The 16596-nt window shown below is 33.5% G+C and overlaps 2 protein-coding genes across 2 annotated transcripts in view; one reads left to right on the forward strand and one right to left on the reverse strand.

The window, feature by feature from the left end:
* The window catches only part of LOC144438298 (epithelial splicing regulatory protein 1-like), a 143871-nt gene that overhangs the window by 76384 nt on the left and 50891 nt on the right, over positions 1 to 16596 (forward strand). The window lies entirely within an intron of this gene.
* Positions 3341 to 16472, reverse strand: LOC144437700 (diacylglycerol O-acyltransferase 1-like). The gene is made up of 17 exons (XM_078126705.1): positions 16274 to 16472; positions 14815 to 14902; positions 12522 to 12562; positions 12001 to 12092; positions 10677 to 10729; positions 9978 to 10080; positions 9313 to 9459; positions 8211 to 8291; positions 7579 to 7682; positions 7157 to 7195; positions 6818 to 6859; positions 6268 to 6312; positions 5850 to 5962; positions 5562 to 5627; positions 5146 to 5233; positions 4709 to 4771; positions 3341 to 4400 (listed from the first exon to the last, which is right to left on the reverse strand). The coding sequence occupies exons 1-17, from the start codon at positions 16393 to 16395 to the stop codon at positions 4239 to 4241; spliced, it is 1449 nt and encodes a 482-aa protein (XP_077982831.1). The 5' UTR covers positions 16396 to 16472; the 3' UTR covers positions 3341 to 4238.

Here is a 16596-nt window from a genome sequence, read left to right on the forward strand (position 1 = left end):
TTGAAATAAGTAATCACCTGCATATTGGCTAGCATCCATGTAAACTTACTGCAGTATTAGAAAGTGAAATAGCACATTAGCTAGGCACAGAGACTTGGCTATCTGTCTCAATATACTGGTGAATAACAAAGTCAAGCCAGACATATAACTCTTTGGGTTAAAAGTAGGCACAGAGACTATTTGAACATACTGGCTCATGGTGAAGCCAGACAGCCAACAGATAGCAAAGTGTCTGAGCTGAAGGTAAGGTAAGTAGACACATAGACTTGGCTATCTGTCTCAACATACTGGCTTATGGTGAACAATATTGTCAAGCCAGAGAGCTGACAGACAGAAAAGTCTTTGGGCTGAAGGTACACGGTAGCTGGCAAAGTATTGTTTGTACTGGTAGTAGCCATATTGAGAACTTATTGCTAATATCAATAAGCCAATAATATCACATGATTTATATTATGTGATGTGATGTGATGTGTGATGTGATGTATTACATTTAGTGCTGTATTGATATAATGGTTATACCCTGTTTTGTGATATCCTGACAGTGTTAGTGTAGTTATTGTACTTGATATGGTCTGTGGATAGCCATAGTGTATTATGTGACATACAGTAATAGAGATATACCATCATATCAAAGGTGACTGTACGTAATATATAGAATGATGTAATGTGATGTGTAGTATTGGACTTTGGCATAACTGTCATTTTATGGCGCAATAACATGAGTTGTGATACATAGTATGACAAAATAAAGTACAGAATACAAGACAAAGTGATGCAATAGCATGTTAACTCAATACTCGTACTACCCTCACTATGCTACTCCAAATACAAACTAGGTACCTCATGACACCACTCAAATAAATCAACAAATTATGACATTACAACAGTCCTATATAAAGTATAGAAATAAGAATTACACCAATTTACTAAATATGACAATTACATTCCCTCTACAATTTCATCAAAAACTCTTCACCTTATTGAGTATAAAAATAAACAATTCTTTTATAAGTACTTCTATACAGTGTACAGTTGTTTTACATAGAACAATGATTGTATCATAAATTAACATATATTAACATAAATTAACAGCTTGATCTCCCAAGCTGATGAATATTTTTGGTTATTTGCATGATAACCTTGAACAGCAAGAAGTTAAGGAACTTAGGAAGCTTGAGAAATCTGCTCACATTACATTGCCATGATGAACAGATAACACTTGTTAACTTAAAGTCACTTTAGGTCTGACATTGTGTAAGAAATACACTATAACTTGATCTAAAACAGAAACAAGGTGCATCAAATGTTTGGGGAGGGGTTGGGGTTCAAAGAGATGTTTAAATTGAGTTGAAAAAATATTCTAAAGTTTTAAACCAATTATTAGAAATGTTGTAAATTACAGAACAATTGTAAAAAAATTGTGAAATTTTCATGATTGTAATTTCCCATCACATCAAACTCCATTAGGAATGTTTTTCTAGTTCAGAAGAATAATAATAATATATCACCAATTATTTATAATTGAGATACATCCATCAAATAAATAAATAAAAAACCTGTTTCTCAAAAAATATTCTACACTACTAAAAGAAAAATCTCTACATTCTGTCACAAGTCAACAACTGTATGTAGGGTAGTAATCAATTGGCACTACTGAATGGCAAGAAACAGAATTTGACATTATTTTTTTTTTTCATTTATTGTTACCATGGCAAATTTTTTTCATTTATTGTTACCATGGCAACAATTTGTCATGTGTCACGGAACTTTGCTATTATCCTGAGTACTACAATTGTGTTCCAAAATAACAAAACTTGTATATATGAAAACCTAATAAATTCTCAGTTTTTATAGGTGTCTGTATTGACAGGGTTGTTTAAGAAACAAGAAAATGTGACTGAAATAAGTCATTCCAAAATGAAAACAAACCAAGTCATATGTATGTGGCAATGAAGACCCTTAAACAGCCATTACCAGAGTTGGTATTAATAACCACAGTGTGACTCATGAAGGCATGGATATTTCAGTTCATGTTTCAGTTGCTGTACACTGCCTCAAACTCATGTTCTTCTGTATATGTTTAATTGAAATGAAACATTCTGTAGTAAAGCATTGGTTTTAATAGTATAATATTAAGACTAGAAAGTTGGTTATTTAGTAGAAAACCAACTGACCACTTTCATTTATAATGTATATATATATATATATAATTTATTTTAAGTAATTTCATAGTGAAACCCTCATTGGTGTTAAGTTGGTCTTTACTGGTAAAGTATCTCTGCCAGGCAGGGTAAGTACTGTACATATTAGGACCCTTGTACAGTTTTCTTCAAATAATTACTTTATGGCACAAGGTCTGCATTAATAATACATTGAAGGAATAATTATGATACACACAGTCTAGAGGGTATCCGTGGCGTTGATTCTCCTTCCACGTCTAGAGGAATGAGCAGTCATGAATTAATACAATAGTTGTTCATGAACTGAGTAAACCCCCAACTGTTAGAATGATTGATTCTCCATGACATGCATGGAGAATCAAAGCCATGGATAGCCTCTACACTACGATACACACGGAATGTCACATTTTACTGTACAACCATATATTGCATTGGCTAGCATTGTTGTCATGGCAAATGCCACAAGATTGGTACATTGTCTTGATATTGAATAATTTTTCCAAAAAAAAGTTTGTTCCATGATTTGAAAATTAAGGTTTCAAAATTATGAGTCAAATAACTCATTTTCTGGTTGCATTGGATTGCGTAATAAATTGAGTTTTTGTTACCATTGAGTTGATAGTAGTAAGACAAGTTCAAAAGTCAATAAAGTGAAGTTCAGAACAGTTACTATAGTCTAACACTATTATAGTGGCAGTGGCATTTACAAATTAAAATAACGTCCATACAACTGATATACGTACTATCACTAAGGCAGCCTGAAAGATCAAGTTGTTGTTTCTGCCTTATGTTATATGCTTATGTAATATGTGGGTTACGTGAGTGGTTACATGGGCAGACCAACTGAATGGATCTTTCAGGCTATCACTAGTAGAGTCTTAAAGTAAAATTCAAATCAACAGTGTTCATATATAAGAAGTACAGTAACTATACTGTTTAGGTCAAATTCTGAAATCAAGTTCAAGCCATATATAGTAACCTCTAGAAGTACTGTTGAATGCCATCAAGTCAAATTCAAAAGATAAGTTTTAGTTCAGAGTATATGTTATTACATATGTACCACTGATTACTTGCACATGTGTACACGCATAATACTTGTACTTGCACTGCAGTGCAATACCAAAAAAAATTATTGCATACCTGCATGCAAATGATAGGCAAATGAGGGTACAATTGTTCCTTGCACACAAAATTGCGTGATTGCACAGTGTGAATTTCACAGAAATTTGCAGCTTCATATAGACATATATGTAACAATAACAATAACAGAAACTCATGCTGCATAAGTGTCACTAGTGTGAGTACTCAGGGATATTTGCACTTGCGATTGTGGTGTTTTCTGCTACACTTTCACTCGCTATACGTCTGTGAAAGTATGACCAAGAAGAACTGTACTGCAAGCACTCATGCAAATACCCTAAGTACACGTACCACACTTGTACTTGTACGATTTGGGGTTCTGTCATGGTATTATTACATGTTTGGACTGGTGTGATTATCAAAAAGTCACATCATATCTGACTTATGTTTATAGTATTTTATTCTGTACAACACAACTTGGCTTCTACTATGACAGGAATTCAAATACTGTTCACATGATGTATACAGTCCAAACAACATGCAGTATGCCTTCATCAGTCTTCACATTGGTTTGTGGAATGGAATGCAGAAAGTCTTCTAGTGTTGCTAATCTCTCCAGATCTGGACACCTCCCTCATTCAATCTTTACTGCAATGCAGATCATTTCCTAACGCAAACACCTCTCATAAGCATGCTTTACTGTAATGCAGACCACCTTCCAATGCAGACTATTTCCAATACAGATAGTCCCAATGCACACTGTCCCCAATGCAATGATTTCCTGCAAAGCAGAACCAGCTGTCCACTGTAAAATCTTTACTCCAATGCCATATCTTTACCCAGTCTTCCAATACACACAGATTTCAGCAAGCAGTTTTCTCAATCACCATTCTGTAAATGTCCCTGTCAGTAATTTCAGTCAGCAGTGTATAAATTGTAGTTCACTCTGACTTGCCTTCCTGTCTGTCTGTCAATTGATTACATGGTATTCTTTGCTTCCAGTGCATTCTGTACGATATAGTCATGTACATACATCATTATAGCAACTGGTTGACCCATTATCAATGACATCCATACCATCATATTGGCATACATTGGAGATATTTTATTGACCTTAGCAACCACAATAGCCAGAGGAATCTGTAAAACAAGATGACAAGAAATATGTGAAAAACTGAATATATGAAATATATCTGATGGTGGAAGACAGTATAATGTTATAACTACAAATACATGACTTCAGAGAAAACATAATCCAAAATCAGATACTTTGATTTATGCCACTGTCAAAATTATCAGGAAGTTCCTCTAAATAATTCAGTGTTGTACATTATGACACTTCCATGTTACATAGTGATGTACTAGAATTCTACAGGAGGTCACAATTCCTCTGGGACATTTACAATGATACACCACAAAAAAAAAAAAAATCAAAGATGGCTGCCTACCTGCATCATCATACCCATGAAGGCCCACAGTTTAAACATCTGCAGTGGAACACTCACCAAGAACTTTAAGGTAAGAAGATAAAATCAGGCATGTAAGAATTGAATTTATCAAAAAAAAAAAAACCACTTTAAGTCTAGAATTACAACTGAAATTATATCATTCTTAAAGTTGCTACAATTACTCTACAGAAACAAATAGAGATATATGTAAGCTGTTGCTATGCCCATTGTCAAGGTTGCTAGGGATGTTGATTTATGGAATGTTATTCTCCAGGACAGCCATTACTATTTCAGTCATGCAGTTGCTATGGTCAATGCCAAGGTTGCTAGGGATGGTAATTATGGAATGTTTATTTCCTAGGACAGCCTTTACTATTGCAGTCATTTCAGTAGTTGATATGGTGTTGTTACGGTTACAACAGAGAACACAGACTTACCTCATGGAAGAATGCGGAAATAAGAAATACTGCAATCTGTCCCTGCAGCCTGCTGTATCCTTTTGTCAACATTGGTTTGTACACATGCCTACAACCAAATGTTGACACAACTCAGTTATTTGACATTTTGTGACAAAAGAAAAAAATGCCACTATAATTGTAAACTATCAACACTAGAGCAACAAATACAAGAATTTGATGGTTGATGGTGTGTCATATTAATTTGTTTGTTTTGAAATAATATTGACATCTACATTGTTCTGTTTACTCAAGTCAATATTGTAAAAAAAACCATCCATTTCTGGTAGAGACTAATTACAAATAAAAATACAACAATAGGGAAATAATAAACTGGGTTTAGGCAATTTCACAATCTTGTAACACATTTTAACAGCTATACCTAAAAATGTACTTACCTATTTGCCCACTTGTGAACTGGAATGTTCCAATTTTGCCAAAAGGATCCAATGCTTTCTGAGTTCCTATTCAAACAAACACATCACAGCACAATTTTTTGAAATGTTTGTATAACAAAACTTGTCATAAAATTGTTTGCATCATTGAGCCAATTCAATTATCAATAAATATTTGTAATTTTTAAAATACAAAGATCTCCACTCTGGATTGAAAGAAGCAGACTCCAAGATAGCGGAAGGGAGTATAAACTGAGCAGGAGTTTGATTTATACATTGTACAATGCTTACCACCAATCTCTGTAGAACTCTCTGTCGGCAAATCGTAACACTTCGGCAAGGACGTTCAGACAGGAATGGAAGAACCAATAGAAAAAGATGAGCCAAATGAAATGATTGGGTACCTGGAAAAGAAAGATGAGTCAATATAAGGTTGTCGTTCTTATCTATAACATGATGATACATTGTATATGATATGAAAATTAAAATCAAAATCACTATCTACATACTTCAAACTTGTGACATAAGTACAAATGTACAGACAGATGTTAATACTATGTTACACATATGCATACATAAATATTTAACAAGAAAGCCTTATAGCTATGCACAATTAAAGAAGTTTATATGAGGAAATTTATACTTGAATGACGCATTTGTACAATCAAGAAGTTTCCTCCAATGAGGAATTTTATTTTTGAATACTTACTGCTAATTTCATGACTCTCTCCAGCATCCTGGATACGTCCATTTCCTGAGTATATCAAAGCACACATGGTTACTATGGCAATATAGTCGACATTATAACTTCAAATTCTGGTCATCAACTTCGCATTTCAAATTACTTTATGTTCCTTCAACCCCTCTGCCTGGCTACGTGCTTGCTTATCTCTGGCTGTCTCTTCCCCATTCCTGTCTGTCTGTCTGTCTGTCTGTGCCTGTCAGCCTTCTTGCATGCCTCCATATCTGTTTTTCTCTGTCTGTATATTTGTCTGCCTATCTAGCCATTTGTCATCCACTGACTGTCTGTCTGTCTGTCTCTCAATCTATCCATGTCATTCTGTTTCATTCCCTCTTGGTCAGTCTGTCCGTCCGTCCGTCCGTCCGTCCGTCTGTCTGTTTGTTTGTTTGTTTGTCTGTCTGTCTGTCTGTCTGTCTGTCTGCCAATATGTCTATGTCAGTCTGTTTTTTCCCTCTCTCTCTGTCACCCTGTCTGTCTGTTCGCCAACTAGTTCATATATAGTATAGGTAATACTTACACTGAATGGCTTCATAGCATTTGCAACAGTAGGAACAATCCACTGGAAAAAAATAGTTGCGAAAGTAAAATTAACTTGACAGTTGCTACATCATTTTTGTACTGTCGATTATTATCATAGGGTGGTTTACTTTGGCTTCTCATAAAATTGACATTTGATGCAAAATAATGGTTTCGGGTGTTTGTGTTGAGGGCAGTGGGTAGCTCAACTATTACAGTGAGTTCATTTTAGATTGATATCAAACTTTTCCTCTAAAATCATCTTTTTATCGATGTGAAACCCAACCTCCCTCGCTACTATTTTCACAAACTGTGAAATGTTAAATTGATGCTAGCTTACCTGTTGTATTAGTCCAAGCATAATCTGTATTAGGAATACCTGTAATGGGAAACAGTTATAAAAAAAATGAACGACCATAATATGCAGAATGAACAATACTTCTGGACAAAAGATATCACAAGTTGTGTTATCCTCAGCAAAGGTATTCAGTGTTATAGTTTTAGAGTGTTTCCAGGTAATTTTTATTCAATGCATGGCTGAAACTTAGCGTGACGTTGTTGTTCATATAAGTAGTAATCATGGTAGCAGTTAACTATTGTCCTTCTAATCATCTTTATAGCTACACTTTGAGGACAAAAAAACTCGCATTTACTCGAGTTGATCACTCATTACAAACAAGTTTGGCTGATGGTAACCAGGAGTGTCATCAACGAGGAATCTTTTAGTTTGCATAGTTATTATAAATAGTAGTATATACTTACCATTTCAATGATCCGACGAATTAGGAATCTTTTACGAATTCTTTCGGATCGCGGGAAGTTTAGTTCATAACTCAGTGTCGGTGCACATACAAAGTAGTACAGGTCTGTAACCAAATATGTATGAATAAAACATGAAATTAGGAATCAAGATTTTGTCAAGATTTGGTGTACTTTATATAATCACTGAATATCATTTGTTGTAAATAAAAATTACTTTGTAGCATAGAAATTGACACTTGAATCCATTTTGTATATACTGCATTAATAGTAAAGTTACCTTATTGGAATCTAGCTTTTGGAGTGACTACATATGTAGCTGATGACGTCTTAGTGATTCGGACGAAAACTACATAGTCGCTTCAAAAACTAGATTCCAATAAGGTAAAGATTACTTTGTTTTATGCTAGGCTAGGGGGTCTCATCTGAACCCACCAAGCTGATAAACATTAGCAATGTTGTTCTATGGAATGTTACTCACTTGAACACAGTGTGCATGTCTGTTGATTGTTTATTTATCTCAATGCAAAAAGGGGGCTCTGTAAGGGATGATGTCACACAAGCTAACACACACATCTAACAGATCAATGCAAAACTGACACAAATCATGTATTACACACACAAGGTGTCCTTACCTTTGACATGCAAGTTATCAGGATAGGATACAGTTGTTTTACCATTTGTCTCCATCTTGCCATTTGCCATCCATATTCCACCTGAAGAAAATATGGAAAAAACAACACAAATTCCATAAAGTAAGCAATGCTGCAACTGAGGTAATATATTAATGGGCATAAACTGAATTTATACATTTTGGGGTAGATTTTGCTGCATATACATGGGTACCCTTAGTATTCTACTTACTACATTATACATTTGTGTATTTAGGTATAATACACAAATGATTCAAACTGTTTTAGAGTAAATTGTTGCATAAAATCCTCATCAGGATTCTGTCCCAAACACCCAAATGCTGTGTGTGTATCAAACACCCAAATGCTAAACTTTTATGACAAAGAGTGTAATGTATGTATGAGATAATTTCGAATGCATTATATGCGAATGCAATCAACAAAGTATGAATTAAAATTTCAGATGCATACATACTAACAATAGTGACAGACAATTCCGTTTTGAAGCCACTGAAGGCATGCATCAAAATTAACATTACAGTAGGACTAATAGGTTGTATGCATTTTGTAAACCACACTAACCAAAAAAAAACCCCTATAAACTCAGACTGTGCAACTTTAATCAATCCAGAAAGATAATTAACTATACCTATAATAACATATTGTTTTTAAAATGAGTTAAAAAACAATACTATCTGCCAATGATGTTGGTCACATCCAGAGAATATACAGTGTTTTTGGAAAGGGTGGTATCAAAGTACCATTAGGTAAAATGTATCAGTTCCTAGGGTGTTTTTTTTATCTAAAGTTCAACACCTAATTTATGAGGTATGGAAATATATTTTTAAAATGTAAGTTTATTAGATTTCCACTATTACTGGGGTTCTAAAAACTAAGTAAAATGGTGACAAAATGACAGACTGTATGCACTTTGTTAATGATGACAACAATGTTGGAACCTGGATTTTCATTTCCCATTCAAACTTGCTCACAAGTATACCCCCAGGGTTTTCAGAATGGCTAATCAGTTAGAGACATTCACACTAATGATTCCTTTTCATAGAAATAGTTTCCCATTTTTGAAAGCCTGTATACATGTACCTACCTTCTGACTTGACACGTGTCCTTCGGGGTCGTTTCCATTGTGATCTGTCCTCATGCTCTCTTTGCCGACACCATTTATTGACCATGGCATAGGAAATCAACTTTAGAAATAATATGGAGTAGATACCCAGGGTAATGGCTGCACCAACTGATACAAAGGTAGAGATGAACATTAAAGCTATAACAGATTCCTGGATATGGTGACTAATTAAATTGAAAAGTACACTAAATGCACTGTAACTGTACAATTTGATGGTTGAAATATATGATGCTGTTATTACTGGGATAGTATAAAAGAAGCAAACTTTCAAGTTGTCAGTTTCCAATGACGTTGTCATAGCTACTAGGAATTAAAGTATTCATTGTTGAATGTTCATTTTCGCAGGCATCTGTTACTCATTTTATGCCAAAAGGAACTTCAGTAACAATTGTTTGTTTGGTGTCGTCATGGTAATACAAATGTTCCTAACTTTTAGTATATTTGCTCGCCAGTAATATGCTTTAACCAAAGTATTTAGATTGTGCTGTTGGTATGGGTTGAGTTATTGTTGCCAAGGAGTTTTATTATATATTAAAAATGGTCTCACATCAGGACTAAAGTATTTTTGTGGAATACACCTGAACACTTTAGCTTTTAGTCAGTTCTAATCACAAAGTTTGTCTTACCTGGGTTTGGTCTTTTTGTATACACTACTACAGCTGGAAATATCAATGTTGTGGCACCAATTAGAAAATGAAGAATTTTACCCATTCTCTCTGATATGATGCCCTGTTGGTATGAAAATAAGTAAATAACATGAACTCTTTTCTATACTGGAGACAAGGACCTAAAATATGGAAATAAGATTCTGTCTTGGTAAAACCTGGAGATTGCCATCATAGTCACTATGACAATTTTATTTCTTAGGTGCCATTTACTTAAATTCTGTTTGCAGTCCATGTACTGATACTTTTTCCGTAACTTTTAGAAAAAAAACTAACTAATTTTGTTGTGCTCAAAAGACCATATTTTATCCTATGTAAATGGAAAGACCATGCAGATATCTTCAGAATAACTACGCATATCTAAATAATTGTTTTAAGACAATCAAACTTTGGAATTTGACATTTACAACCAGTGTAGTAGATTAAGGTACAACCAGAAAATGAATCAACAGGAACATGAGTTTTACATGACATGCTAGCATTGTCATTTTTTTTCTGTTTTTTTTTTTTCCTGTCTGCCTGGTAGGTTTTGGGGAAATTCAAGGACGGCAAAAAAAATATTTAATTGATGGAGCCTTATATACTTTATCTAAATTATTGCCTAGACTAGAAAACTTTGTAGAAATTTATTTTCATTTTCCTTTTCCTCATATTACTCACCTTAGCTAGCAACTTCTCAACAATAAGAGACACCAGTATGAATATATTAGAAACTGAAAACAAGAAAAACAACAAATTACGACCAATTCCTGTTTTCACTGTATGCATGTAAAAGGTCAAATTTCAATAACATTAGCAATGTTTACCAGTTGTATGAAATAAACCAATGTATTTAGTTTCGTTTGATACAACTGATTTTTGATTTTTTGAGTATCACTGTTTCAGTTTCTTATTTCCATTTTCCGAAATTCAATTGTGAATTTGGGTTGATATAAAACATATTACATCTGTGGTGATACTAGTACTGTAATAGAAATGATGCGAAGTGGATTATCCTGGGATGATAGCTACCGCATGTATGATTACACATTTGTCAAATTCACGTATAACTTTGTGACAAAAAAAAAATAATAAATAAAATATAGAATCAGTCTGTATCCCTATAATTTATTTGCACTAATAGAATAATTTGAACAAAATGTTCACAGAATTCTTCTCATAAGTTACAATTTAATTTTTTAAGCAAATACACTTTGTTACTTAATGAACAGCTGTGAATTGGAGGAGAAAACCATGAGACAGAATGTAAATATTGTAACTTTTAGAACTTCAGAAGTCAATTTTATCTCACAGGCTGAGTAACCAAACTCTTGGAATACAAATATTTTTGACAAACAGCACTGTGGAAATTAGTTTGATATTTATTTAAAACAATTATAAACTTTAAACTATTACGACTGTAGCCCAATTCAAGTGAGATATTAATCATATGAACCAATGTACCCTGGTGGTGAGGATAATTAGATAGACTAACACACTATCTCATATCTCATGATATGGTCATTGCAGAAAGACTTAATGACTGATTTCAGAAATGATGACCTTGCAGAGAACTATGGCAACCAGTTACAGATAGTCTATTACGAAGTGTATAGACTTGTTAAGTTGTTGCACAAGTTATTTGGACTTGTTGGTAAGAGTTAGACTTGACTTCCAGACACAGGTAGCCTTTTTAGACACTACAGCTTGTATACTGTAATTTCAATGCATGTTACATAAATACTGGTATATGTCCTTATGGTAGTAGTACACAATATGCTAATACTAGTATTACAAAATAGTGACATAAGTCTTCTGAGAGATTACATAACAAAGCTTTGGTTTCTGAGTTCTCATGTAATATCTAAATTTGAAATCAATTCAATTTTACTAGCTGTATACGTTTCAGGAATTCACAACTTGCAAGGGAAGTTTCTTTACTATTTACATTTCATCCCAATTTATCAGCCAATACCAATGCCTTATAATCAGTGAATATACTTACTGCATACAAGTGATAAATTAGGCCAACTATACGGATCATGAACTCCAACAAATAAATTAAAAATCTTCATTGGATCAATCAGGATACCATATCTGTGTAAATTAGAAAAATAAATAAAATGATTTCAACCAAATCTTTAATCTATTACCAATCAGTATCAGCTACAGTTTGTTGACATTACATTCTATATATGGGTACAGCTGAGCAAATGAACAATAATACCTTGTTGAATGAATGAAGGAATATGAAAATATAGATACATCAAAACAAGCTGTACCCATCTATCTAAATACACAAGCACTGGTAATATTTAAATGATGGTATATAACCTTTGACCTTTGACCTTGTATCACCCTGGTACTCCTCTTTAAATAGAGAAACATGATGATTTCACTATCTCCAATTTCTACAGGTACCTGTACTATAGTTGTGGTATACCATTCATTATTACTCACACATGTATGTTGTTTATTAGTCACGTTGTGACAAAAATTACAATGATAACAAAAATGGGAACTTACTTCAGGAAGTTTTCCAGAACAAGCCGGATATTAGATAAACCCTGTACAAATAAATGTGTACAATGTGAGGTGAGAAGGGTGACAGTTTGAAATCATTTTTGTGGACAAAGCCAGATTTTATGAAATATATTAGTATGTCAAAGTTACTACAGTAACAGTTTTATCCCTTACATTGAACATACTATCCATAGATTGGGAAAGGTTTATCAAGGCAACTATCTATCCATTGGGAAAGGTTTATCGAGGCAGAGTATGCCTGTTATTTAATTTACTGAGTTCATTTTAATCCAGTTGATTATTGTACCTACCATCCCTACAACCGCAGTGGCCATATGGCTGAGTATTGGGTATTTTTTTGGATTTTTAGTTTATAAAACAATTTTATCATGGTTTCCTACTTGAAAAATCAATGTGGAAAAACATATGTCAAGTCCTTGTTTGCAATACAATAACTTGCACAAAATAAATATGTAAAATCTCTGTACATACATTACTGTACATACAATAACAACATCGGCTTTTTGCAATTGTATAGGCTTACAACGTGGTTTTCAAGTAGGAAGCCATGTTAAAATTATTTTATAAATTAAAACTCGAAAATAAATACCAAATCCTCATCCATATGTTTTTATATCAATATTTACTATATTTTTGTTTTTCTAGGTATGGAAATAAAATCAAATTTACAAGATTTGAAATTATTATGTTACTCATACGACCTAATATATATATTCAAAATAAAAGCCAATTTTCAATATACTCAACATATAGATTTCATCCTAAAGTCATGGCTGGTAATATGGACTGAATTTTTTATGGAAGTCAATAAAAAATTATGCAGTAAATGCTAAAAATTTGACTGTCACAGCAGAGGGAGTAAAAATTCTATAACCATGATAGCTGGAAGACTTAACCAGATTAACGTAGCAAACTGTGATTCTGGGTTTTTTCCTGTTTTTTTTTTTCTTTATTCAATGAGTCTCTTATCACAGAGCAGTAGCTAATGATATGAATGATGACCTCAAGATAGAGATATGAAGGCATATTAAACATGGCTAAAATGTCACAGTTTATAGTATATAATTAGACTCTCTCACCAGTGGGGGGGGGGGGGGCATCGCTATTAGCTGTTTTGTATGTACCAATATCACTGCATAATTGTACTAGAATATCCTTGTACTATGGGTCCTCATTGACTACATAGGGCTAATCATTTGTTGACATGTTACTGCTAGTCCATGTTATTGTGACTGGGCCATTACAGTAACATGTCAACAAATGATTAGCCATATGTAGTAGTAGATGAGGGCCCACAGTACAATTATGCAGTATATATCAGTACATACAAAACAGCCTTTTTCGCTATGCAATGCTCTGAGGACTATAAGATAGTCTAAAACATGCTATGTGAAGGGTTACCCTGCCATACATATTTTATGTTGACACTTGTTGAGTAGTAAGATCATTTGTTATCTATGTCAGCAATCCCTAATGATAAAGTTTAGTTAATAATTGACTACATTTATAATCTAGATGTAGACTCTGATGTAGACATGATGATAAACAGTCAAGTTGAGTCACTTCCTAACTCATCAGAAATGTGAACGTCACTAAATTTGATATCATACTAGGAGTGGTTGTTGTTGTGACTTCATTTGTCAATGGGGTCAATATCTAAATGATGCAACCGTTTTCATCCACCTAACAAAAAACCTAACATGTTTAAAATTGGAAAATACATCAATTTTAGCATGGTTTAATTCTTTTATTACACTCATTTCAGACTGATCTCACCTCAATTAAAATAATTTTTATTTTAGCATCTATTTCATAAAAACTGATTTTATGGTCAAGAACACTCAGTTGTAAATTGTCACATTTTATTTGTCACTATTTTTGGACAACGCATATTGCTTCCTCACCATAAATTTTTTTTTTATATCATAAATGGTGCCCTATTGCTTCAAAATAAACCAGTATTATTTTCAAAAATCTACCATTTGATTTGATAGATACTGATATTAAATTAAAATTAATAATGAAAATAAATGAAATATGAACCACTACTGTCAAATCCCTAGAGTGAAGTTTTCATGTATATGATGAATATGAAGTAGTCAAGCATACAACTGACAACCTCAGATTATTAGTATTACTTGAAAATAGACACCCAGACGAATGACCCCATGGCATGATCCGGTTCAGACATTCACCTTTTGTCTGTCTTGAATAGAACGTCTACGCCTATGTGCATATACACACATAACATGTAATTTGAGAAGTACATACTTACCAACAACAGAACACACAGGTTTAAAACACCCCTGTAGTTTGTCCAACCACTGGCAGAACTCAGTAACGAGTCCTGGGGTTTGTGGTATCTGGAATATATAAAATACCAACTAATTTTATATTCTGATTTTGTAATAAGATATACTTTAGTTGTTATAATAAGTAACAACCAGATCGGAAAGTTTAATAGAAAAGCTTAGTTAGGGCTAAGAACTTTAGTCTTTCGTTGGGTCCTTGCAAGATAAAATGTCAAGATATATTTAAAATTTATGGTATATAACTGTACACTGTAATACTACCAATGGCATTTACATGTCAGAAAGTTAATTGATGACGGCCATTTATTTCACAACTACCAGATTATTTCATATCAAATATCTTTTCGTTCTTTTCTCTTATGTTTTGAGATTGGAATATTTTAACACTGCTAATTTTACAGTGTATTTAAAAAAAATGTATCTTATAAAATGTCATTGATTATTTTATCATTGTTAATAATAGAAGATATATGCTTTAGAAAATAAATAAAATGTTAAATAATAACATAATTTGTATAAGAAATGACAGTTTTGAAGCAAATTATTTTTTTACATAATGATAAAGTAACATTTGTCTGGGCTGAGTTCAAAAATATTTTTTTTTTAATGAATTGATTGTCACATAAAAGTTTGATTTAAAGAAAAATAATTGTGAGAGGAAACTTGTTATGATACAGACACATTTTTGTAACAAAAACCAGATGGTGACACTGCATTCACCTATTATTACTAATGGAGTCATTCATTGTGGAAGAGTTTAACAGCCGGGGTTGACAGCCTTGCTGTAAAAACATAATTACACTTAAAATAAACCACACAGTGACATTGACCTAACAGAGTCATTCATACACAAAGAATTGACACTGACAGCCTTGCAGAAAAGACATAACCTTGGGATTGGGTTGGGTAAAAGCAGTGTAATAGTTTGGTAAAATACAGTTGTACAACGGAACTGGCTGGGCCTATGCTGGAAGTGAAACTATTTCAAAAGTTGTGTAGTACATGTACATGTTACGAATGTAATACCAGAGTAGGGCAGCTCACTACCTACACCATCTTCTAATTCTTTTCTTCATAGATTACAAAACATTATCATTATTTTTATTGAATTTACGAATATAACACCCTCTCCCTTCAACTCAAAGTGATTGGAGTTTGAAAATTGTTATTTTGTATGTGTATGGCCATTTTACTCAGGTGTCAATGCCAAATATAAAATATAAAATTATGACGGATTATTAAGATAGCATAACACTGTAACTTGTTAAGTTTGATTCAGATTTGATGATAACAATGTGATAAAGAGAAGGATCTAGGGACGTAAAAAGCTTGGTGCAACGTACGGCTAGCACTAGCAGGCTGAAAAAAAGTTAGCAGCTGTCCGTTAAATTTACAGTTCATATACGAACACAGTGTACTCACGGTTTGTCTGGTTGCATCGCCCTCTCTTTTTTCTCTTCTCGCACTGTCTCATCTGCTTCGTTCGTAGAGTGAATTCTACGTAGTCCCGGCCTCCGCCGAAACTGTAAGTCTGCCTCAGACATGTTGAACAATGTGCTCGTTCAACTTCTTCAAGCAGAATGATCTAAAACAACAATGACAAATTGTTTCCACTGGAGATAGAACTCGAACAGTAGAATACTTCTCAATGAAGAAGTCAACCAATGACCTTGCACGCACAGGTCATGTAGCGAACACGGTTGTGATCAGCTGATACACACGTGTCAATATTTGGCATCCCTAAG

The sequence above is a fragment of the Glandiceps talaboti genome, chromosome 7, assembly GCF_964340395.1.
Source record: "Glandiceps talaboti chromosome 7, keGlaTala1.1, whole genome shotgun sequence".
NCBI classification, from domain to species: Eukaryota; Metazoa; Hemichordata; class Enteropneusta; family Spengelidae; genus Glandiceps; species Glandiceps talaboti.